The sequence below is a fragment of the Amblyomma americanum genome, chromosome 9, assembly GCF_052857255.1.
Source record: "Amblyomma americanum isolate KBUSLIRL-KWMA chromosome 9, ASM5285725v1, whole genome shotgun sequence".
In the NCBI taxonomy this organism is placed as follows: domain Eukaryota; kingdom Metazoa; phylum Arthropoda; class Arachnida; order Ixodida; family Ixodidae; genus Amblyomma; species Amblyomma americanum.
The window spans coordinates 63,474,604-63,498,579 of NC_135505.1; the positions used below are offsets into that span (position 1 = coordinate 63,474,604).

Below are 23,976 nucleotides of genomic sequence, written 5' to 3' on the forward strand. Positions count from 1 at the left end.
GTTCGTGGACTGCAGCACAAGGTGACGCCTCAATAGGAGTCATATGGTTTAGAGAGTAGAAAAATCAACTCCAGAAACTGAGTTTATGACGTTGCGATGCGTAAATATTTCTTATAGGACACAAATAAACAGTTTTATTTGAAGTTCCGTCTGAAGCAAGCTAAAAACCAAGAGTTTAGCAATACTATACCAAAAGACAAAATTCGGGCAACACTGCACTTCGTCCACCGCCGAGGGACGCAGCACAGCCGGGAAGATGAAGTTTGCCATTTCGCTTGGCTATTGTTGAGCTTACCTCTAAGACCTTTCTCGCGACTAACCTGTAATAAATGATGTAAGGGTTTACATACCAGCCCAACACCTGTGGTGAATTTATTCAAGAAATTAAAAGCGCAGCGTTAAAAAAAATCATCTGCATGCAGAGGAGAGCGCCGCGGCTAAAGTGCCGGATTTAGAGGCAGAATCCACGTTTTCAGCCCACCGCTAGCCGAACCAGATATGGATCTTTGTATTCCCGGCATTCCCCGCGGGGATGAAGTGCACTTTAAGACGCTTGCATAGACGGCGGAGCCATCTTTTCTTCTAGGCAATATTGAGAAACTCTATTCTCTGAACCAGCTTCCAAAGAGTAGCACTGCCAGTACAAGCACATATGCACGAGGTAACTGGCTTGATCCCGTTGATGTGCAGCCAGCAAGCCGGGCTAAAGAACTGGAAGCCAGCTCAATCTTGCTCTTGAAAAGCTCGTACGGTATTCCACACTTCGGTTTCATTGAATTCTGAAAACACTCCGCCGTGGTATAGAAGAACCTGGAAAGGCAAAACAAAAATCAATGCAAGAACATAATACATTTCAAGAAACATTTGAAGATGTTCTCTGCAAAATGAATGATGATGAGTAGATGGAAAACCGAACAAAAGTGATGCGGGATACTGCAAAATGTGCGTGGAAAATGCCAGGGGTGGCGTAATTTATTCCTGACAGATCGCCCTCGCACTGAAACTGACTAGCCTTCCCTAGAAGTAGTATCATATCTTCCGGACTAAGACCGTAGGTTACACGCGCCTAAAACTTGAAATTTTCCATTGTGCGGTCTCTCTATCTGTTCGGACTGTGCATGACATTTTTTTAAAACAAAGTCCGACTGCGCCTGCGATGTTTTACGTATCAATGAGATAGCGAAATCAGCAGCGATCTTCAATTAGCTTTGGTGTGCAAGTAAATTCTGCTCGCAGTGGCTGGTTATCAGTGCATGTATTTGTGACCACGTCCGCAAAATATCGATGATTATTGCCAAGGGCAGAGTAGTCCCTCACGAAGAACAATCATTGCGATGGCTCGAGAAATGGGAGATGGCTGTACGCTCAACGCAGTGGATTGTGCGCAAGAACTAATGTTGAACCGAACAGCGCTAAGTGTTAAAACAAAATGAATTCGATACGAAATGTGGACGCTTGGGAGCTGCTTTTTTGAAGCATGTGAGGGAAAATGCCTTCGCGGAAGAAAGGACAGAGGTGGAGGACACCAGCTAGTCCAAATCTTAGAGAGTTGAGCTGAGTTTTTGTATGCTGCAGGCGAAATTAGCCTTGCTTAGTCTGCCGGCAATTTGTTCACCATCGCGTCATTTATATGTTAATGAAGACCTAAAAACTGTCGGATCTGCCATACTATGAGCACAGTCACTTATAATAGTGCATATTCAACTCTCTCAGTCACCCTCTATGCACACATTCACTCAGAGCAAAAGAAAGTGCACTCCAGAAGTCACCGTCTATGCACAAATTCAGTCCAAACCTTGAAGAAAAGCTGACAGAATAGGAAGAAAAGGAGCGGGAAGAGTGCAATACGGTATGAACCGTGAAGATAGGAACAGCTGGCTCTGCGTAGCATTGCTTCTGGAGAGGTATCTAGGAAACCACGAGTGCTTTGTTGTGGTGCGCCAGGTTTCTAAAAAAGGATCACCTGGCTGTTCCACAGCACATGATATTTGGGCAAATTGAGCCTGAAGACTCAGTGGAGGAATGGAATCGACCGCATTCTGCTTGCGGACAATCTAAAACGCTTATTTTCAGCCAAAATTTATTCCTGCGGACTACATACCGTGTTCAGGCCATATATGCAAAATTTTTCTTTAAAGCAGTAATTCCCTATTGTGTATTATACATCGAATGTGGTAAAGTCCCAGAAATACGCATTTGAAAATGTTAATTTTAAGCTGTGCAAAACAATGAGCATAGTGGAAGAAGGACACACACACACACTCACACGCACACACGCACACACACACACACGCGCACGCACATGCACACAAGATAAACCTTCCAATATTTTTCGAAGGATTACACGCAGTACGTGTTATACGCTCCACAACCTCAACAGCACAAAGCGGGGAGCAATGTTTGAAGATAATAATACACTTCACCGCGTCATGTCGTGCAGGCGCTGGATAAAGCGGTAGAGCAAGGCAAAAAATAAAGAATGACAAGTGTTGCTACAGTGTGCATGGTTGCATGACCTTAACGATGGTGCGCTCCACAAAATGCCAAGAAAACAGGGAAATAATGTTAAGCATGGTAAAGAAAATTAGCTTTGGTTGAACACGGTTAAACCGAACTTCTCGAGCGATTTCGCTATTTGGTTCGTAAGCAGACTCTCGCTGACTGTCGTCTAGCTCACTGCTGCTCGCGCCGCTTGCCTTGAGTGCGCCAATTCATGTGAGCTTGATGGATGGATGGATGGACACGACTGAACCCTCTAAATCGGGCGGTGGCTCAAGCCATGTAGCATTACTTATGAAATTTTACTCTTCTCTTGACTTTAACCACCAGTCAGACAACCTTCTTTGGTCACTTCTACCCGCTTAAAATCTACTTTCCTTTCACTGTCCTTAAATCCCAATGCCTTGGATAAATCAGCCCCGCTGATTTTCGCTGTAGGGTGAAGGCTGTTACAGAAAAGTATCAAGTGTTCAACCGTTTCCTCCTCCTCTCCGCACGGAACGCAAAACGTGTCTATCTCCTGTTACCTGGCTCTATATGTCTTAATCCTCAAAACTCCCGTCCTGGCCTCAAACAACAAAGAGCTCCTCCTATAGTTATAGATATTTTCTTTGGCAATTTCCTGCTTGAAAATTCTCTATGTTCCCAGTGCTTATTTGGTCAACATACCTGTTTTCCAGAGCTCTCTCTGTTTCTTTAACCTTTTTCTTAACCGATAGTTGCCGATTTTCCCCCTACTGCTGTCCCTATATTTGCTTGTCAATTTTCTAGATCACTTTCTCCATTTCGTACCAACATACCTGAAATAGCGGCCTCTGACCTGATGAAGGCACCGCTGTTGATAAGGTGCGACTGAGTTTTGATAAGGAAGCGTATCCGAAACGAGAAGCACTGAGCTGTAGCGGTGGTTACTCGTATAGAACGGAAACATTGCAAGCAATATTCTGTAAATTTAGCAGATTTTGACTTTAAAACACGGGAGAGGTACGTAGGTATAATCTGCTCAGGTAGAGTGTGCAGCAAGGCGAACACTATGTGCATTCAGGCCAGAATGAAACGCGAGCAGCACCTGTGAACAAAAGCAAGATATTTAACCTGTGTACTTTGAGCTGCAATGCAAAGCTAGCCTAATTCAGATTTCTGGGTAAATGGCCTACTGAAGAAAACATGCATAAACAAGATGTAAGTTAATGCTGTTGTAGAAGAGTGGTGAGTTGGGCGAGTTGGATGTAGTTCATTTTAGCTGTAAATTCAGTGCGGAGGGACAAAGGACATTGGAAAAGGGGCGAAACAAGCGCTGTCTCGAAACTCAATTTTGTTAAGAAGGAACGAAAATATATACATACAAATAAACGACATAGGTGCGATAGGCACGCAGTACATAGACAGCGTAGGCGGCACTGTCATCTCTAACGTCCAAAAAAACCGAAATAAATTGCGCCACAGATCAGCAGGTGACACATCAAGAGGCATCTAAAAATCATATCTCCCTTTCAAACAACGTGGCAGAATGAGTGCTAACACAGATATCTTTTTTCTGTCCGATAAAATACGCCTCCATAATCTCTCCAGTGCGCTGGTCACGATGCTGGTACAGCATGGTGGTATCTTTGAAAACAGCTTTAAATGCCTTTTTGTTTTCTTGGTGCACTGTGCACAGGGTTGAGCGATGCTTGAGCGAATGACGTCTGAAGAAAGGTTAACATATTCTATGAGCCGAACGTTCAGTGATCGCTCCATTTGTCCAATGTACACTCTTTTGCATAAAAGCGGTACCTCGTACACGAAGAACAAAACACAGTTAAAAAATGAGGAATGAATACCTTGTTATACGCCAGAAGAGTACCGCACATACGTGTTCGCGTTTCATTCCGCCTTGCTCCACATAATAGATCTAGAACTTAGGCGCTTAATTAGCTAAAATTAAGCATTCAACATTGTTATAATCGACTTCATGCGGCAAGATTACATTACGACATTCAAGACCGTCAGACTCGAAGGTTAGTGCAGTTTTTAATTGTTTTAATCGGTAATATTGCTTGAAACATCGAACGTAGAAATTACGCATTTCAAAGCTCGTGCAGTTCCCGTCCCGCATAGATTATTTTGATGTAACGTCACCCGCAATTTTAACTCATCAAGTACAGGCGCAGTATTTGATGATGCGGACGAAATTAGCTTCGTTCCGACTACAACAAGAAGTTAAATGACGCCTTTTTAAAGTATGGAGCGTGGGAAAGCGCACTAATTAGGGTTTCTAATGCGTATTTTTTTATCCATATCTCGAAGCACGTATCCGATTAAAAACACTTAAGACTGTGCTCACCGACGATGTTGATGTCCTTAAATTTTCCTCTCCTCTTTATTTAGCTACTTGAAATTTATGAGAGAAATGCTGGTTGGTTGATCGCGATTAGCTATCGTGTAATAACTGAAATCATTACCATACGTAACGTCTGTTTTGCTATATTACTTTCGTCCATAAAGTTCCGATAGTGAGTTCATTTAAGAAGCTGCGTTTAACATTTAAATCATTTTGTGCAGAAACGCTTCGAAATAGTCTCCCTTGAAGACTAAACAGAGGTTCTTACGCATCTTAAGGTCTTGGAAACAGTTGGAAAACGCTTCTTTTGGCAGGATTGTCCGCTCCTTTGCCGTGGCGCCCTGAATGACCTAAACACTCCCCACCCAGCGACCTTTTAGGGCTCTCTTCACAAGAGGAAACAGGGAAAGATCGCATAGGGAGCGGTCAGGCGAGTATGCTGGATGGGGAAGTACAGTAAAGATGTGCTTGACGAGAAATTTTGTCACGCTGAGAGCAGTGTGCGGCCTTGCGTTATCGTGGAGAAGGCTCCATTTTCCAGACGTCCATAAGCCAGGGCGACGACGTCGCAGTGCATCACACATGTTTTGGAGCACGCGGACATATAACTCCTGATTGACCGTCAGCCCTTGTAGGACGAACTTGTGGTGTATGACACCTGTTGCATCGAAAAAAAAAACTATCAGCATCGCCTTTGTTTCGGTCTTCTATCGCCGCACCTTTCTCGACGCCGGAGAGCTAGTGGACAGGCATTTGGCACTCTGCCTCTTTGTTTGAAGATCGTATAAAAGCATCATGTTTTGTCTTCGGCAATGATGCTGTCGAATAATGCAGCATCCTTCTATGCCTCCGACAGCAAATCAGCGCTCACTGTTGTGCGCATGTCCTTCTGGTCCTGTGTGAGGGAGTGCGGCACAAGTCTCACATTCAGCTTTCGTTTCCCCAAGTTCTCACGGAAAATTTGGCGGCATGTTGTCTTAGTAATGTTCGGAGCTTGTGGTAGCATGTAGACTGCAATGGTGCGGTCTGTCTTGCTGTTCGATTTCCCTGATCCGTGCCACGTTGTTTTAATTACGTGAGGGTTAGGGCGCCCCTGCCTTGTGTCGTCTTCCACACACGTTCTTCCCAAAACGAACTTCTTGTGCCACTCGAAACCTCGCGCCCGCGATAATGTCGCGTTGCCGTAAGTGTCACGAAGGAGCTCATATGTCTTTATGGCTGCCTTGCTAAGCTTCATACAGAATTTTATGTTTACATGCTGTTCGAGGTGGACGTACATCTCTCCAAATTCACTCACAGTAGAATGCGCAGACGACTAGTGAGAACGTATTTTTCTATATGTAGTGCTATCTAACGGCTGCCACAGCAAGTAACATAAATAGCTGAGGTTAGCCCTAAAAAGTTGGTCCTACACATACGCGCCAACATTTGTTCTGGAGATTCATTTCTAAGGAAGAAATAATTCAGCCTCGAAACGTTACGGACAAAACTTGTAGAATGTACTCTACAGCGCACCGACACGTCTCTCACCATTTTGAAGCGGTAGCTTAGCTACTAAAGGTCTCGGGCTGAGATCGCCGTGCGTCAAAAATTCTGTTTTTAAGTTTGGAGAACCGGTGGATGGTTAATGATTGGATCAATGGGGAAGCAGTTGTGCAGGTCAAGGGTGAAGGTCATCCAACGTTTGGTCACGTGATCGACTTTGGGCTCGTCGAGGAGCCTAAACGTGGCGCTTATGTGATAGGGCGTGACGCCACGCCATTTTAACCGAGTACATGAAGGAAGGAGCGCCGGTACGCCTAGGAATAAGTCAACATGTGGTGTTCACGTGCGAAGCAGTGACGTGACGGCCTCCTAAACAGAGTACATTACCGAAGGAGCGCCGGCGCGCCTAGGCACGAGGTCCACATGCGGTGTTCACGTGCTAGGCCGTGATGCCATGCGTTCAGGCAACCTTAAAAAAATTAACGGTGCTTTAGCTTTGGTTAAACCGAGCGTGAAGCGGTAGCTTCACGATGCTTTAGCATGCAAAATACCAAAGAGGCGATTAACGAAAAGCATAAAAAGCCTTTGCCATGCTAAACCATCGTGAAGCTACCGCTTCTCACTCGATTTAACCAAAGCTAAAGGACCGTTAATTTTCTAAAATAAAATTTTGTAAAAGGTAAAACCAAGCACCTGATATGCACACTATAATTATCTTTTCCCCTCCACAAACTAATGAAAAATAAAGCAGACATTTATTTAACCGGCACAAAAGTCCTGAAGACGACAAATGTCGGATACAGTATCCTGTCAGCTATTACATTGAACCAATGACTCCCAATAATACTATGGGTTTACGCGGGCATTTTTTAATACCTAATTTTTGGATTGGAGGGTTTAATATCACAAAGCTACTAAGACTTTGAGGACCACCAGAGGGCAAAGCTCCGGATAATTTTGAATACCTGGGTCTGTTTAAAGTGCAGTGTCATTGCACAGGTTACGAGTCGTTAGAAATTTGCCTCCATTGAATTGCTAAATGCTATGAAACACTTTCTCAGAGCAACACTGCCATTAACATGCACCAGTGAGTAATATTAGCAAGGTCACGATGTTAAGGAATTCAATGCTAGAACGCTTATGAATAGTCTTAATGCCTTGATAAAAATCCTCATGGGGCCCAAACTTCATGGGCCCTTACTAGGCCACAGGGTCTCAGTGGCGCAAAGTTTCAGTTCGCCGATATCGCGACGTTAAGTTTATTATAATCAATCTTAACGGCCCAAGGACGCATTCGCCTAAAAGCACCATGGCACAAGGTATTTTGCTTTACTCAACGTAAGACTCCCATTTGCATTGTATTTGAGCCCATTTCAGCCCAGACAAACCGAAAATGGAACGAGGCAAACCGAATGGTGCCCACTTCCGCACATTCAGTGCATCCAGCGTATGGTTAAACCTCTAGGTTGGCGTTGTGGACAGCGAAGTAAAGTTACCCTTAAATTCTGCATACTTACTTGCACACTGCTCCTGGTGAAATGTCAGATCGGTCGGCATTATCCCAATCTTTCAGCTTTTTTAGCTTGCACGCAAGAAATTCCATGGTGTCCACGCACTCATTCACAGCGTCTTTAATTGCTTGAGCGAAACGTCGTGTCCGATCTAGAAGCAGAAATTCACAGGTTATGTGTAAAGCATGAGGCGGAAGCCATGAAGGACCAGCTTTCCTGGATATCAAGAGTTCGCTTCTAATGTGAGCCGCAAACTGCGAAACCCGCGTTACTGACGAAAAATAGTTTGAATTTTAATTTAGAAAAAACTAGAACCGCCCTAGAAATGGTGTGCGATGTTTTTGAGAGTAGTGGCTTGTACTTGATAGAGGTTGCCGACTCTTATTTAGAAAATTCTTCCTGCGCTGGCAGCGAAAATTTCTGATGATGGTAAATCAGAATGATGTGCCATACTTCATCATTCCCACGGCAAATTTTAAACTTTCATGGTATACGCAATAAAGCACGTGGCGAAGGCTGCACAGTCTGCAAGCGCTTGTTGAGAGCAACTCGATTTCTCATGTACCAGTGCGAAAACCTTTAGTTTCTTTTGCAGTTATCAGAAATATTCTTGCAATGGGACAGAAAATCGAAGGTGTATAGAGTATTAAACAAGCCGTATTGGAGGGCTAAATGTAAGTCTCGCCTTACTCGAGCTCTCAAACGTAAACGCACATGTCGCAGCACATGTGTGTTGTTTCATTTCCTTTGCCTCAAAGTACCGCCGAACAACAAATGTTTCGATATACTCGCCTTACTTCCGAAGTGCTAAGCCAGCTGGTAACTGATTCTAGTTCGTTGATTTTCTCGTCTTAACGAGACGGAGCTGCATATATCTTCAGATTTGTTTTTAAAAAAACGTCTCCGATCCCAGCTTCAGTCTTTATTGGCTGCCATCGAAAAAGTCATTCCATCAGCCTAGTGCAAGCCCTAAAAACTGATCTCTGATTGATGGTCCTAGTAAAACGGCTAGGATATATCATCCTTTTACACATGACAACGAACTCTAGTTGGCGCGACGAAAGACAACGCTTACAAAAGCTAGTCTCTACGGAGCACAAATACTTGGTCAACGCTTGCAATCACTTCTTTTTAACGCCACCACAGCTTCTCCCATTCTCCATTAGTTCATTTGAAGTACAGCACTTCGCATTCATAAATTAGGCGGAAACTCCAGGGAATATATAGGAAAGCTGAGGTATAAACTTTAAGCCGTGTTGTGGTGGCGCGTGAGAGACGATCGATTTTTTTGTATTCCACTGATGGCTGGAGGAATAATTTTCGCGATTCTTTTTCTAATGCAGCGGTTCTACGCTTTAAGTTTATTTGTTTGGAGTTCATTTTTTTTGTAATACATAAAGCAAACATATATACACTGATTATGCACACAGGAAAAGGTCGCTAAGATATAGGCTGTAATGGTACCTCTATGATAAACGTATGAACTTATGAGAATTGTTCGCTATTATTACCAACGACGACCTTAACGCGCTTTGGCCTAGATGGTACATAACACAACATATTTGATTAAAAGTACATATTAAAACATAAAAGATGCACAACCGATAGACGCAACGTCACCCAATAAGCAAACAAATAATAAAAGCGTAACTACTATAAGTTATCACTAAACATATGAAGTTTGCGTTCAAGTGACAATACACATGAAGAATTTTAATATTATAAGGTGATGCGTTCCAGGTTTTGACAATCTAACTGTTCATATTCTGAAGTGTGTGCGGTCTTTAAAAAAGCAAGAACTATTGCACCTGGAAAGGGCTTAACATTTGGGTCAGTAATATCTCTCATGCATATAAACTTCAAAAGAATATAATCACTTACTACTGTCTCACCAAATACCCCAACATTTAAATTATTTAGATATTAAATCACAAGTGATTTAAGCCAGTTGTATAAATGGGACACGGTAAGTGCCTAGTATTCCATGTGATAAGTATAACGCCTTGATTCTAGACAAACTGGACAGAAGATAAATGCGAACGGGATGGCAGTCGCCAAGATGTTACGTAGAAATTTAATTCAATTCACCTCTATTTTTCAACATTTGGCAACGTTAACGGCCTCCCAGGCAAAAAGCTGTAGCAACAGCTTGAGGAGGCCAGGGAGCCGGCGGTAAGCAACAGTGACCGCAGTACAAAAGTTGTATACAATATATCTGTATCTACACCTAAAGGTATTGTCACATTTTATCATAAATTTACAAAAAAAGAGGTGATGTAAATGTGTAAAAAGATATCCAGACGTAATTCAAGAGAAGGGTTAACGTGCACAAGATAATACAAATACCGTGTTATAAACATCAGGCTATAAATGAATAGCAATGAGTTATTAATGTAGACAAATCAAAGGCACGACGAGTTTTTGTAGTACTCTAATTTACCCGCCACGGTGGCTCAGTGGTTAGGGCGCTGAGCTACTGATCCGGAGTACCCGGGTTCGAACCCGACCACGGCGGCCGCGTTTCGATGGAGGAGAAACGCATAGGCGCCCGTGTTCTGTGCGATGTCAGTGCTCGTTAAAGACACCCAGGTGGTCGAAATTATTCAGGAGCCCTCCGCTACGGCACATCTTCCTTGCTTTATTCTCTCAGGCCCTGCTTTATTCCTTCCCTCACGGCGCGGTTCAGGTGTCCGCCGATATTGGAGACAGATACTGTGCCATTTCCTTTCCCAAAAACAAATTCTCAATTTTTCTTTAATTCTAATTAGAGATTAGCTATATTTTTGCCATGACTTTTTATGGTGGCCGGATTTCAACCAATAATCCCATGCAGAGTCAGAAACATACACTGACTAGTTGGAAGGATACTGTAGTAGTTAATATAGAGCTGACAATTTTCGTCTCGTAGAATAGCCTTCTAGCTGAATATCCTTAAATTTGAATCGAAGGGATAGATCTTCAGTTTCTTTTAGAATGTCTTGTAAAAACAGTAGGAAGATAATGAATAATTGTCTTATTTAGGCAAGCGAAGCACTTAGTTAATTACAAAACAGTGGTAACATTCACATATAAAATATAATCAGAATCATTCTCACAGCTTGTGAGATCAATAATGAAGAATAAAAAATTAAAGTGAAAAGAGTTGAACCATGAGAATCAATGATGTTAATAATTTTTTTTTCTCAGAAGAAACCTGAGATGTTTACGGTTGGACAGGTAGCTATGTTGTAGATTTAGTGGTTTCCCAGATACCGTAAGATTCAAGTTTAGCTAAGAGATTGTCGCGGTTTACTGTGACAAATACTTCTGAGAAGTCATGCAGTATTAACTGAAGCAAGTTGCCTTTATCAGTTTTTAATCTGCACATGTCACGCAAACATAAGCATGAAAGTATTGTAGAATTAAAGTACAGCTCGAAATCCAAATTGTTCCGAATACAGAACAGGAAACTTTCCGAGGCATTTTGATAAGCATCGTTCTGTTAGCATTTCAGTTGACTCAAATTAGGAACCATTGAAATTGGCCGCTAATTAAACAGATTTCTGGCCTTTACAAACACTGGAGAAACATTGCAAAATAACGTTTGTATTACTCGTGCGAAACACGTGTTATGGGTTTAAGTGCATATGCAGTGATATCAATTGTCACTTTCAGGTGACTTCCATGGAGATTGTTTAAGGCTGCAGCCAGTACTGTTCATGCTCACAACTAAGTTTCTTATTTCATCAAGAGAATTTTGATAATGAGTGAAGAAGAAAAAGGGGGTTATCCTTGCCGCACTGCCATCACTCAGAGCGAGAGCCTGCTGTCGTAGACAGACCAGAGACTCTGTCGCCACCGCCTGAGAGCTGACCTAAGCCCCCGTTACATTTGGCGGAGGTGCCGATTACTGTCCTCAACCAGTGAATGCTCACCGCCAGCCGAGCCACCACAGTCGCCCTCTTTCATTGATCGCACTACCTTTCCAGCCAGCGGTCACTCTCTCCTCGTTGCCGCTACCTTTTTCCATGCGTAGGCGCCCTGATCTTTCACGAGAGGAAAACTAGATGCCGCAGTTCCTGATGTGGCAACTGCGCCACCAGCGAGATGCCCCATGCTTCATTTATATCCCGCAAATATTATCGCCATTTCTGTAGTGGGTGTTTCGCTTCCGACGCTTGTCGACACTGGTGCTGCTCTTTCTGCCATGGCCGCCACCGTTTGCCGCTCGTCGCGAAAAGTGACGACACTTCTTTCTGGATTCTCGCTGCGCACAGCAAGTGCGCAGGCTATTGCGCCGTTAACGACGTGCACGGCTCGGGTCGTTATTCAGGAGATCTGTACGTGATTGAATTGATTATTTTGCCAACCTAGTCTTATGAAATTATCTTCAGTTGGGACTTCCTATCGCGCCATATGTGCTCGTGCTGAACTCGAGTTCTTTGCGCTCAGCGGTTCCTTGTCGCCCGATGCCCCTTCTGGTGCTCCTGCCAAAGCTGTCGTTGCCGAAGAGATGGAAGTGTGTACCTGTTCTTCTGTTCTTGTGCTCATAACTTCTGACCTTGTTCGCGGCGGTAACATACTTTTTACACCATCGCCCCTCTTTCTGTGCCGCAAGTACCTGCCCATACCGTACGCCGTCCTCTCCCTGTAAGCTGGCCATAAACGAGTTATTCGCGACCAATCCGCTTACATATGTTTCAACTGCACTTCGCGGTGAGGGCCTCGGTACCGTCCAGATCATTGATGCCATTCACTATTGCGATGAGACTGACGATTCACCGTCCCTAAACGTAGATGCCCTCCACCCGCAGGTTCCTGCACTCGACATTTCGCCTCCAGGCGTTTTCCTTCCGTCCATCGACGCCTCTTTCCCTGCACCTCAACGCGCTCAAATTCTGACGCTGCTTCATCAATTTCGTTCCTCCTTCGATTCACACCAACCCGCTTTAAGACCCGCACGTCGACTGCCGCCCACCCCATCGACATTAGCGACAATATCGTGTTTCCGACAGTGAGCGCCAAGTTATTCAAGAAGAAGTTGACACCGTGCTTCAGAGCGGCGTTATTCATGCCTCACACAATCCCCGGGCCTCACCCGTGGTACTCATAAACAATAAAAATGGCTCTATTCTTTTCTGCGTTGATTACCGCTGCCTGAATAAGATCACGCGAAAGGATGTTTACTCTCTTCCCAGCATTGGTGGTGCTCTGAACTGCCTTCAAGGAGCGGAACAATTCTCTTCTCTTGATTTACGCTGAGGGCGTTAGCAGGTCTCCATTGCCCTGACGGCCTGTATAAATTTGACGTCATGCCTTTTGGACACTGTAATGCTCCGGCTACTTTCGAGCGCATTAAGGACACTATTCGGCGCGACCTGAAATAGAAGCCGTGCCTCTGTTATCTCGACGACATCTACATCTTTTAGCCCGACTGTGCGGCTCGCCTGTCCTGGCTGAATCACGTCTTAACCTGCCTTACGAACGCCGGCATTCAGCTGAACTTAAAAAAGTGTCGATTTCCTGCCTGTGAACTTACAGTTTTAGGCCACGATGTGTCAAAAGAGGGCTTCCGCCCCGACATCGCCAAACTTCGTGCTTTGACTGCGTGTTCCACCTACATTCATTAAGCAAATGCGCAGCTTCCTAGGCCTCTGTTCCTATTTTCGACGTTTTATTCGCAACTTTGCAGCCATTGCTGCCCCTTTAACCCAGCTTCTTGGCAGCAATGTGGATTTTTCGAGTTGGTCGGCTGCCTGCGACGAAGCCTACACACCTTGCGCAGTCTCCTCACAGCACCACCCATCTTGCGCCACTTCGACCCGCAAGCCCTAACTGAAGTACACACGGACGCCAGTGGCACTTTCCTCATGGCTGTGGTCGCCCTACGCAAGTCTGTATTCGATGAATATGTGGTAGCGTACGCCAGCTGCACCCTCACGAAAGCTGAATCCAACTACTCCATAACTGAAAAACAGTTATTGGCCATTGTCTGGGCCTTGGAAAGTCTAGACTTTATCTCTATGGCCGTCCTTTTGCCGTATCACCGACCACCATGCCCCCAAGTCGGCGTTCTTCGCTCACCACCTGTGACATGCCTTCTAAGCAGCGTAAAGATCAATGGATTGTCTCCCTTCTTCACTTTCTCTGCAACCCATCTATGGCTAGAGCGTCCCGCGCCCTTCGTCGCCAAGCTTCAAATTTTGAATCTCGTGATGATCTGCCTTATCGGCACAACTAAAAACTCTGATGGACGGAAATTGCTTCTCGTCATTACCCGACATCTCCGGCCGCAAGTCTGCACCTGTTTGCATGCTGAACCGCAATGCAGTCACGCGGGCGTATTGAAGACGTACACTCACATCCGACTCCGGTACTACTGGCGCGGCATGGCACATGCTGATGGCGGATCGTATGAGTCCAGCGAGACGGCAATCATGTAGAAAGGTTATGCGACCTTGGCGCAAGAACTTTTCACTTAAAATAAGGTGACTAGCGTGCAACCAACTAGATGGGTGGAACATATTCCTGTCGGGAGGGTATATAGCGTGGGCAACCTGTTTTAAAACCTATGAACAGAAAGTCAAGGAGAAAGCAGGGAAACAGGAAAGGGCGAGACAAGCAGATTGGGACGCGTTTTCGGTGTACCTGGCGGCCACTGCTCTTCCCAGTGGCAGCAAATCATTTCAATCCTAAATTGAGTGGACAGTTCAACAACAGTTGTGTGGTGGCAGATATTTGAAACTTGCTGTTGGCATGTCAATCAAATTCAACACTAGGGCCCGTTCCTAACCCCTCTCGGGAGGCCTCGAGCGGAACACTGATTAGCAGCTCTGGACGACAGCAACGGAGAACTCTAGTCCAACGGGCCTCTGTCGCTGACATCCCGAAGTATGGTGTAGTGAGACCCTTCGGTGCTTTCTCTGCCTTGTTTTTAAATAACAGCTTTTACCACCTCCACCGGCCGCGTGGCAACTGGCGTCAGTCTGCAGCAGCTCGTCGTTGAGTTTCAACGTGCGCCGAGCAGCTCCAGTTTGCGAGGATCCACACCTATTAGAGGTCTCTCTAGAACCGATGAGACTACAGACTAGCTCCAAAATACATCAACAGCAGCGCCTCTACTGCTGTCGCATTATTCTTTTTAGGTGTGTTAAATATCCATATAATTGTTTCACATAAAACTTCTTAGACGAACACGAACCTTGTTTAATATATTTCACTGATACCCACTTTCTCTGGAGATCTCGCTACTAGTCATATCTGTTCTCTACCAGAAGCAACTACCGCATAGCTCGAACAGAATAATTTGAACTTGCAGCTTTCATAAAAATAGAGGCATCGGCATTTCACGCGAACTTGGTGGGAACTATGCCCTACCCTTTCGCTTCTGCAAAATTTGATTTACAAAATTCTTCCTGCGTCCGCAATAACTATTTCTAACAGTTATCGGAAGATGGACTGAGCATTCGCTTTACGTTCTCCGCGCCGCGCGACGCGGGGTAACAGCCAAACTAACTAGAAGAGCTTGTCCAATCTTTTGGAGCTAGCGTTTTCTGTGTGTTGAGCATGGTTTTGCTTTTTTAGGTGGCACATTTTCTGAGAAAGCTGCAAAGGATACCTGCAACCATTGTAGAACAACATTAAAACTGTATTAAGTATCATAGTTCCTAGTCGGAAAGTAGTCCAGTAGGATAGCAGCATATAAAAGGTGCTGCTCACTTTACAATTGTATTCAAGTGTTCAAAAGTAGAATTGTTTTTGACGTTATTGCCTTTATTTAATCCTACACCCAAGCATTCACAAACTGTGTGAGGCTTCTTGATAGACTAGTCATTTTTAAGTTTATTATAAGAACTAATGTTGAAGCAGACACCACTGTAATGCTCCAGTTTCTCTTTACAAGTCCATGTCATTAAGAAAAAAGCATTAGCAGCGTTTCTTCTTGTGCCTGTCGGAAGTTCTTAATTATCGAGCGCTTAACTGCTACGCATGTCTATCTTCAGGACTCCCAGTACAATTCCTATCTCTAAAGAGTTTTGCGTAAGGAATAAAAACTGGAAGCTTGCGTGTATGCTATATTATTCCAGGTCGCAATATAGCATCTTGTTTAGAAATGTGTCTAAAATCGTCGCCGAAGTGTTATCAGCCATAAAATAGTCACATGCAGAGAGTTGCCATTCATTTAGGCCGTGTCCAACTATACAGATTCTTTAACGCCTAAGCATATAAGGCCCGCGAAGTCAGAGTTTCAAACTCAGAGGAGAATCGTCCGCAGAGCAGGGCGCATGGCAGTGAAACATTAGGACATATGGGGGATCAGCCTATTCAATAAAGATACCTAGAAACCGGATCCACATAGTACTGTCTAGAATACAACCGGATCAGTGTTTCAGATGCATCTATGTGCAATACTGCTGCACATAAAACTTTTTAAATTTCAATTGAACGTTGTTCTGCAGATTGCCATGGTATATTTATGGGTGGATCTGCTCCACTGATTTAAAAGGAAAGTAAAAAGCTTTCAGTTCAGTTTTAGTTACTGACTGGAACTTATCCGGCACCTTGTTAAGAGCCAGCCGGCAAGCTGGCCCTGAGCCTAAATTTAGCTAGATGTTCATGGCCTAACAAAACTTCTATGTTATAATGACGTCATCCGAATTAAGTGAAATAGGCACTCTTAAATCAGCTGCTGTACCATTTGCTTCATTTCAACGGTTAGTACTGGCGTATTCTGAGAAGCGGTTTGTTTTAAATAATTATTTTTATTCGATACGTAGAACTAACTGCATTCCATTTTAACATATGCAAATCTGCGGTAGGGAGAACAAAACCATACTCGAGCAGGTTGTGATCAGCCTAGTTTTGAGAACCACAGTACGAAGTGCACTTTCTATATATATTGAGCAATCGGAAGCGTCACTTTCTCACAAGCTGCAATACACACCTACTTCTATTTATTTTGTCTTATTCTGCCCTTTAATTGTGTGGAACGATACGTTTTTTTCGCCGTTCCTCAAAGTAAACCAGTTCTAGCAAGAACTATGTGTAGAAGTGTGAGACTTAAGCTTTAGAGTGGCGCATTATATACGGATTGAGGAAAAAAAAATCAGCATTTTATATCTTTCCTTTTCTGCTAATATGCGGCCGAATTTAACGCGCAGTTAAACTGAGGCAAAGGTTCGTAAGGTTTAGCATCTTCTTTAACTTTTGTCAGGAGAAGGCAGCGCCTAAAAGGTCTATTGGTTATTCACAAATTTTTACATTTGTTTGCATATTACTTGCATGGTCTTCACTATGATTCTGCATTTCTATCAAGGCAGTACTTTAAAGAACGTTTCGCTCTACTTAGCCAGCTATAAATTAGCATTATGGCGATATACCGCATACATAGCGATATCACCCTGTAGTGACTGGTGATTGGAATGTTTGTGAACTTAGCATGGTATGTTAAGGAAGTCATCGTTTCCGGCGTGCTTCGAGACAGCATGGCTAAATCGTCTGTATGTATTTTTATTTTTGCACATGCGGACAGTTGCTCAAACGTTCGGCTGGAGTTAGGTGTTGGAAAGCTGTGAATATAGCGCGAATCGCCAAATTCGGCCAGCATTTCTGCTTAAAATATTTTTGACCATCGGCTCTGGTACGCAAATGAAATGCCGCCGTGTTTAAAGGACAGAAGTGAAACGGGTAACTGTCGGACACTAACATGATCAAGAATATAGCCTCAACAGCCTCACCCGTGCTTTGTAAATGCACAAGCAAAAATCAAAAGGAATGTTTCAAAGTAGCCATACTCTACTGCAGAAATTTCGCTTCTCATAGGCATTATGAAAACCAGAGATTAACGTTTACAAAATTCTATAAATCGCAAAATATATAATTTTTGTTCCCTACTGCTGGTAAGGGAATTACTTTGCTTAATAAATTTTGCCGCTTTTCCTTCGAACGCCGCCTTTCTTCTATTCAAATCAGAAGGAGGGCAAACTCCAAAAATAGCAGGCCCGCGAGCTGGCCACTTGGATGTTTTATGCGATACTTTTCATTGTGTACTAAAGAGCGGAAAAGGGCGCAAGTAGAAGATTAATATCAATCAAGGCTTAATCAACTTGTATTTTTTGACTGCAAAAAGCTTTTTTTCTCCCATTCCGGCTACCCTGGCCCTTAATAAGGTGTTGCGCCGAAACGGTGCAATAGATGTTACTGTGATGTTAATAAGAATATTATAAATTGTTGTATCCGTATGTTTCAGCGAGCGTTTGCTTACCTCTCGTGGTGCTTCTAGCGCAAAATGTGTCCTTTATATATCTGTAGCTTTTTTCCTGGTCAATGAATTCCTCCTTAATATATTTTGAGCAGTGTTCCATCCTCCTGTGGCACGGCAACCTTGCCTTGAGCAGGCTGTGAAGGAAAGTGTCACACGTTTCAACCTAATCATGCCAGTATATCTGCCTTGTACACAATAGGACCAATCCGTGTAAAAAAAAAACTAGTAGAGGTTTAGGATTTTTAAACCTAGTGACACGAGTGAAGCCCTGTTAAGCACGGTGACACATGACACCGGAGTCGGTGCGTGTGCCTCAACCAAAGTGAAACACCTGTTATGCCCCCTGTTAGTCGCGTGGTATAGCAGCGGCTAGGCACCAAGCAAGCGCAGCTGCGACACCTCTCCACTGTGAGTAACGTCGTAAGGCGTCACTTTCCACACATCCGATTCCTCGGCTAAATGTCAAGCCCGCACCTAACTTGACATTGGGATTTTTGGTATGAAAAATAGGGCATTGGCTTTAAAAGCGATAGACTTCAAAAAGTATCTTCAGAACTCTTTCGAAATAACGACTTGTTTCTCCTGAGCTGAGCTCAGATCTTTCTTTAGGCTCCTCACCTAAGTTGCAGTTTACCGGCTGAAGAGGAACGGCTGCGTAATTTTTTCAGTGTATCGCTCATTATGCGATAACCACACGAGAAATCGAACATAAATGCTAAAATATGTGCGGTTCACGTAAAGATAGTGAAATCGAGCACATCTTGTGCTCAGGCGCAATATTAGGAGAAGTTAATTTTAAAGGCGGTGCTAAATAAAGTGCACCCGCTATCACAAAAGTCGGCGCACGTCTGGAAAGCGAGCGGGTCGTGGAAGAACGATATAGTTTGAATTCTTTCTAATTTTGCACCTCCAGAAGCCGTCGGGAAACATACACGGCGTTCACAAAATGGGCACATGGCGCCGTTCTCCCTAAGCGGCCCATTTTCTATTGTCCACTTCGCATCAATTCGTTTCTCCGATGGTGCTCATTCAGGTATACCCGTGGCTTTCAAGCGTATGTGGCCAGCGGCCGGCCACTGGGTGGCTGGCGATCGGACCTTACCATTGGCTGCGAGCTCTGGTCGCCGACCACCCAATAGCGGCGTCGCTTGCCACAAACGCTTAAAATCATAGGGTGTACCTGAGTAGCCACTGACCGAGGACCGAAGGGACGCGAAAGGGACGATGGAAAATGAACAGCTCATAGAATGTGGTCCCTGGACTAGTTTTACTGCCTTCTGAATTAATGCTTTTTAGAGCAAATGTTTCATAGCAGTCATGTTGCGGCTATCTTGGGTGGGCGAACTATTGCTGTATTTGGCTGAAGAAAAAATTCACGATATTAGTCCATAAACCTCATCGTAAGAGAATATATCACTGGAGACTGCGAAGTATTTAGACTTGGACATTTAGCAGATCTTCAGCAGGGTGTTGGACTTGAAGACAACAACGCGTGAGTGCTGTTAAAGGCGTTGTAATTGTAGTGCATGTATCCAACTCATCTTCACATAATCAGCGTTTCAATTACTTTTGTGCTTTATTGAATATGAGTCAGAAATTTACAGTAATTAAATTTAATGCAGGTAAAAGCAGTTCTCTTCTTCCGCGTGAAGCGCGTTATACCAACTTATGTTTTGTTATTCTCTGATTTTTTGGGGCAATAAATCTGGTTGCAGCCGGTTCTGCCTCACATCGACTGATTTGTTTTGAGGTACTTGTGCTACTACAGACAAGTGAAGTGATAAATAAAAATTGAGGCGTGCTTCCTTTTTCGCTGCTCCAGCACAGAACATAAGTGGAATATAACGCGCCGCAAACACTGTTGCAAATCCGGACTGGTCATGTGTTTCATATCCAAAATACTGCACGGAAGATACCTGCATGCTCTCACGTAATGTGCTGTCTCATTGCTTTTGATACTTGCTTGAGCCGCAGGCCCAAGCAACGAGGAAGTCAGCGCTGGAAGATAGCTGGCGTAGCACCGGAATATAGTCTTCTCAGCGCACACCTGCCTCTCGTACAAGTCCTGCGCTGTAAGAAAGAAATGAAGACAAGGCAGTAAAACATGAAGAGTGAATTATTGGAGAGTTTGGTATGTGAGCAATACAGCTTTTCAGATGCTGTTAACAGCCCTCAAAAACACTAACAAAACAGGGGCACGGACCATTGTCACGAAGTCAAATCACAAATTTGGCCTCTACTTCATGAGCAGGCTTTAAAAGCCGACTGTTGGTGGTATTTAGTGAAGTTCATTCATGGCGACGTTAAATATGCTATTGCACAAGAAACCTTTGCAATATCCACTGTTTGAAAATTATTCGCTCTGGGAATCTCAAAAGTTATACAATTATACCTTCGACGATGAGTTTTGATGGTGTTCTGCAGCCAGCGGTTGATGACGAGCACTTCGCAAACGCCTTCGCAGCCAGCAAAGTTCGAAAAGACAAAAGGTTGGGTTCGAAGAGACAAAAAGTGTATATTGAGTTTAGAGGAAGACAATTCAAAATTATTTTTGAAATAACAAACCTGAAATGACATGAAATACGTTAAACTATTTGCCTTGGATTAGCCTAGCATTAGCATAGCATTTGCCTAGCATGAGAAACATTAGCCTAGCAAGGAGCATGAGCAGAAAGACCTTTTGCCCAAATATTGACCAAGGCCCGTATTCTGTAAGCTGTTCGTTTTAAAATGACCATTTCATGTCCATCTGGAATTCTGCGATTGGCCAGTCAGATTGCCCGTGGCTATCAATCGTCCGTTGAAAGCGAGTCCGCCATTCGGTAGGAGACGGAACTTCACGGTTCGCAGTACATCGCAGCCAAACGCACCTAGTTCCAGGTCTGGTCACCTGCTGTTGACAGATCGTTGCGATGTATTCACCAGTGCCTACATATCGCCGTCAATGCCAGGCAACGGAGACGTCCGGTTAACTAATACCCAATGGCCGGGTTGCGTTCTATAGATGCTTTAACGCCGCGAGTATATCTGAGTGACCAATGTCACAGTACTAGAGGGACGCAAAATATCCATGTTAAAATGGACACATTATAGAATATGGCCCAAGGTGTTCTCAAGCAAGCGTCTGCGCTTTAACGGGCTCGATATCTGCTGAAATGGAGTTTGAATAAAATCACAAGTGTGCATGGATGAAGTTCTTCGTATTTAAACAATGCGACCCGTGCAGTTCGTTTCATTGTGTGAACACCTTATTAATGCTTGTACACTTTGTACTGGGTGCTGTTATTTTTTGCGTTTGCAACAGGAGGTGCAATGTTCGGTTACATATTTGTAACTAGAAGTTCCGATGCTTTGCATTTTTATATACATCGAGTTGTCGACACCGTATTCTTTAGTTAATGTAACAAGGGCTCTTTTTGGCTGTGTTGAACGACTAATAAAAACACAAACGACATTTAATGTTCCATACGTGCTGCAAAGCGAAAAACATAAATGCCTCAACGTGAGCTTATATGTCATAGGATGGAATTCCAGAAACGAGCTAGCTGCTAACTTGACTAGCAGCTCTATTCTTGTGCAACGAGAAATGGTATGAAATCCCCCGGAACGCTGTACGTCAAACGGTTGAGCCACAATTGTGGAACGGAAGTCGGAGGAAAGACATACCATTAAAGCTACATACGTTATTGGGTGGAATCTCTGCCGCGAGAGAGCCTGCAACTTGATCAAGAGGAGTAAGCTATGCTCAATAGGAAATTGAGCGACACCACCCGGAACGCTGTTTGAGGAACGGTTGCGTCACAAGTTTGATACGAATACCGGGAAGCCTGGTGCCACATGGAAGTCCGCCAACCATGCCGCAAGGGGAACAGGTTTGTGGGAGGCTACTGGGGGGTAGGGGTGGGGGCGCTCTTTGTATATTTTGTGCATACCGTCATCATACTCTGCTTGCGTGGCTGGACGATGGCAGTTTTGACGCTAACCTTTTCGGACTATCCTTCGGCCTCCAAAACGACGGTCGCCGACAGAATTTCGTCTAACGAGCCTAGTCAGGATTTTGTTTTACTAGCAAGGCAAATCCTCAGAGCTTAGTGACTGCTAATACAACTCTGGCAAACCTCAGCCCATCAGCTGTTCGGCCTTCTTTCAAAGGCTTACAAAGATTACGCTTTGTAGCATCATTTAAAAAATAAGGTATTAAATAATTTCAAGACCGCCAAGCTCGGTTTGCACTGAATGGTACTGGCCAACATGCTTATCAGCTTTTCATGCCTAAGAGTTGAATTGGATTCTTCTCGCTTAGTAGGATTGCCAGATGCGACCATTCATTTAAGCGATCCGTCAGGAAAGCTAGTCCTCTCCGCATGAATTTTTCGCTGCTAGTGCTCGTGAGACCGAATGCAACGCTTATATAGGCCACAAACCAGCACAGTAACCCAGTCGACATGCTAATTTTATGTAGTGGTGAAAGAATTTAAAAACAGGCGCACATCTTATTCCTCGCTTGCTATGGTTTCTTTGCTTAAGAACGGGCATGCGAAAATACTCTTCGGAGCCATGAGATTGCCTTTTATAAAACCTTGTTGGCAGATGTTAAAAGTGGATTTCTCGGTCACCCTAATTCTGCTAAATTCAGAACGTCTAAGATCACACGACTGTTCGCTTTTTTTTACTTTTTCGAAACCTGTAAGAATAAACGAGTGTTCGCATTTTTTTTTTAATTTGTAAAGGTGCGTCCTTGCAATTAACGTAAGAGAAAATGCAGCCCTCAGCACATGAGTGCGCACTGCATTCCAAGAAGAGGTTCGCATTTACGAGTAATAAATTCGCTTTGCAATTGCCACTTGAAGCTTTACGCATTTTTTTTAACTATGTCATAGAGACTTTTATAGATTGCTATCATTATTTAGGGCGCGCCATGTTGCAAAAGAAAACGTTGCAAATGGCCTCATTGTATCTGCGTGCGAAAGCTATTTAAGCTCTTTATCGCCATGGCCATTATAAACACCTCCTTTATAGTATTGCAGTTTCGCCTGCACCAACGTGGATGCACCACAGTAAAAAAATATTGCAAATATTTTACACTGAAAAGAGCAAAACACGAAGATAAGTGAAGAAGTGCAAGTACAGGTTGACGAACCAGAACATCAAATAATAGCAATACTGAATCACAAACCTTGCCCGCAGAGCAGTGAATTTGTGCGTGCATTCAGAAAAACAAGCACAAAGAGCGTGTTGAGCTGAAGAGAACGCGTCATTCTGCAAAACGATACAGACGCTTTCTTGTCTTCTTGCTATTGTAGACGAATCCTGCCCACTGTAACGAAAAAAATTCGACCCCATTATAGATCGAGTCAACTGTACAGTAAGTGCATGCCAGAACAAAACAAAATGAATCCTGCCAAAACGATCAAGACGATGTAAGACGTACTTAGCAATTGATTTTAACTTGCAGCAAAAACATTGGCAGAATAGCTTACCTGTCGGCCTTCTGTCAGCAGCCTGCAGCTTGGGCAGCGATTCCTTTGCTCTGAGTGTTCTGAGCAGCGCTTCCTTTGTCAGCGAACAACTTGCCAGTTCGGCTGCAACCCACAAGACACTTATTTGAAGGGCTACAGAGGTGATAAAATCCAATGTGGTGAGAGCGATTTGCTTCCAATGAGGAACTCTCGTAAACCGCGTATTATCTTGAACCTTATCTAGGAGAGCAACATACAAAGCAAGAGCTACGACATATGTTAACTCTTGGCCAGTGCGATGAATTCTGAACACCTCTGTCTTTCATATCGCACGCCATAAAGGTCTCCTCAGGTCGCACTTTATCGTGTCACAAGGACATACACTGTGGAGCTACCTAAGGAGCTACCTTAGGAGCTACACTAAGGAGCCACCTTAGTGGTCCAAGCGAAAACTTG

The 23,976-nt window shown here is 43.9% G+C and overlaps 1 protein-coding gene across 1 annotated transcript; it reads right to left on the minus strand.

The window, feature by feature from the left end:
* Positions 1 to 90: 90 nt before the first annotated feature.
* On the minus strand, positions 91 to 23,700 carry LOC144103918 (uncharacterized). The gene is made up of 6 exons (XM_077636640.1): positions 23,542 to 23,700; positions 23,238 to 23,378; positions 19,978 to 20,131; positions 18,062 to 18,195; positions 7,825 to 7,969; positions 91 to 810 (listed from the first exon to the last, which is right to left on the minus strand). The coding sequence occupies exons 2-6, from the start codon at positions 23,317 to 23,319 to the stop codon at positions 603 to 605; spliced, it is 723 nt and encodes a 240-aa protein (XP_077492766.1). The 5' UTR covers positions 23,320 to 23,378; positions 23,542 to 23,700; the 3' UTR covers positions 91 to 602.
* Between the last annotated feature and the right edge of the window lie 276 nt (positions 23,701 to 23,976).

Bases quoted from the DNA above. Each gene is read 5' to 3' on its own strand.
- LOC144103918 (XM_077636640.1), bottom strand. From the start codon at position 23,319: ATGACGCGTTCTCTTCAGCTCAACACGCTCTTTGTGCTTGTTTTTCTG. The intron at 18,196-19,977 runs GTATCTTCCGTG...TTTCCTTCACAG, and splicing joins CATTACGTGAGAGCATGCAG to CCTGCTCAAGGCAAGGTTGC. The intron at 7,970-18,061 runs GTAAGCAAACGC...TTCTGCTTCTAG, and splicing joins CGCTAGAAGCACCACGAGAG to ATCGGACACGACGTTTCGCT.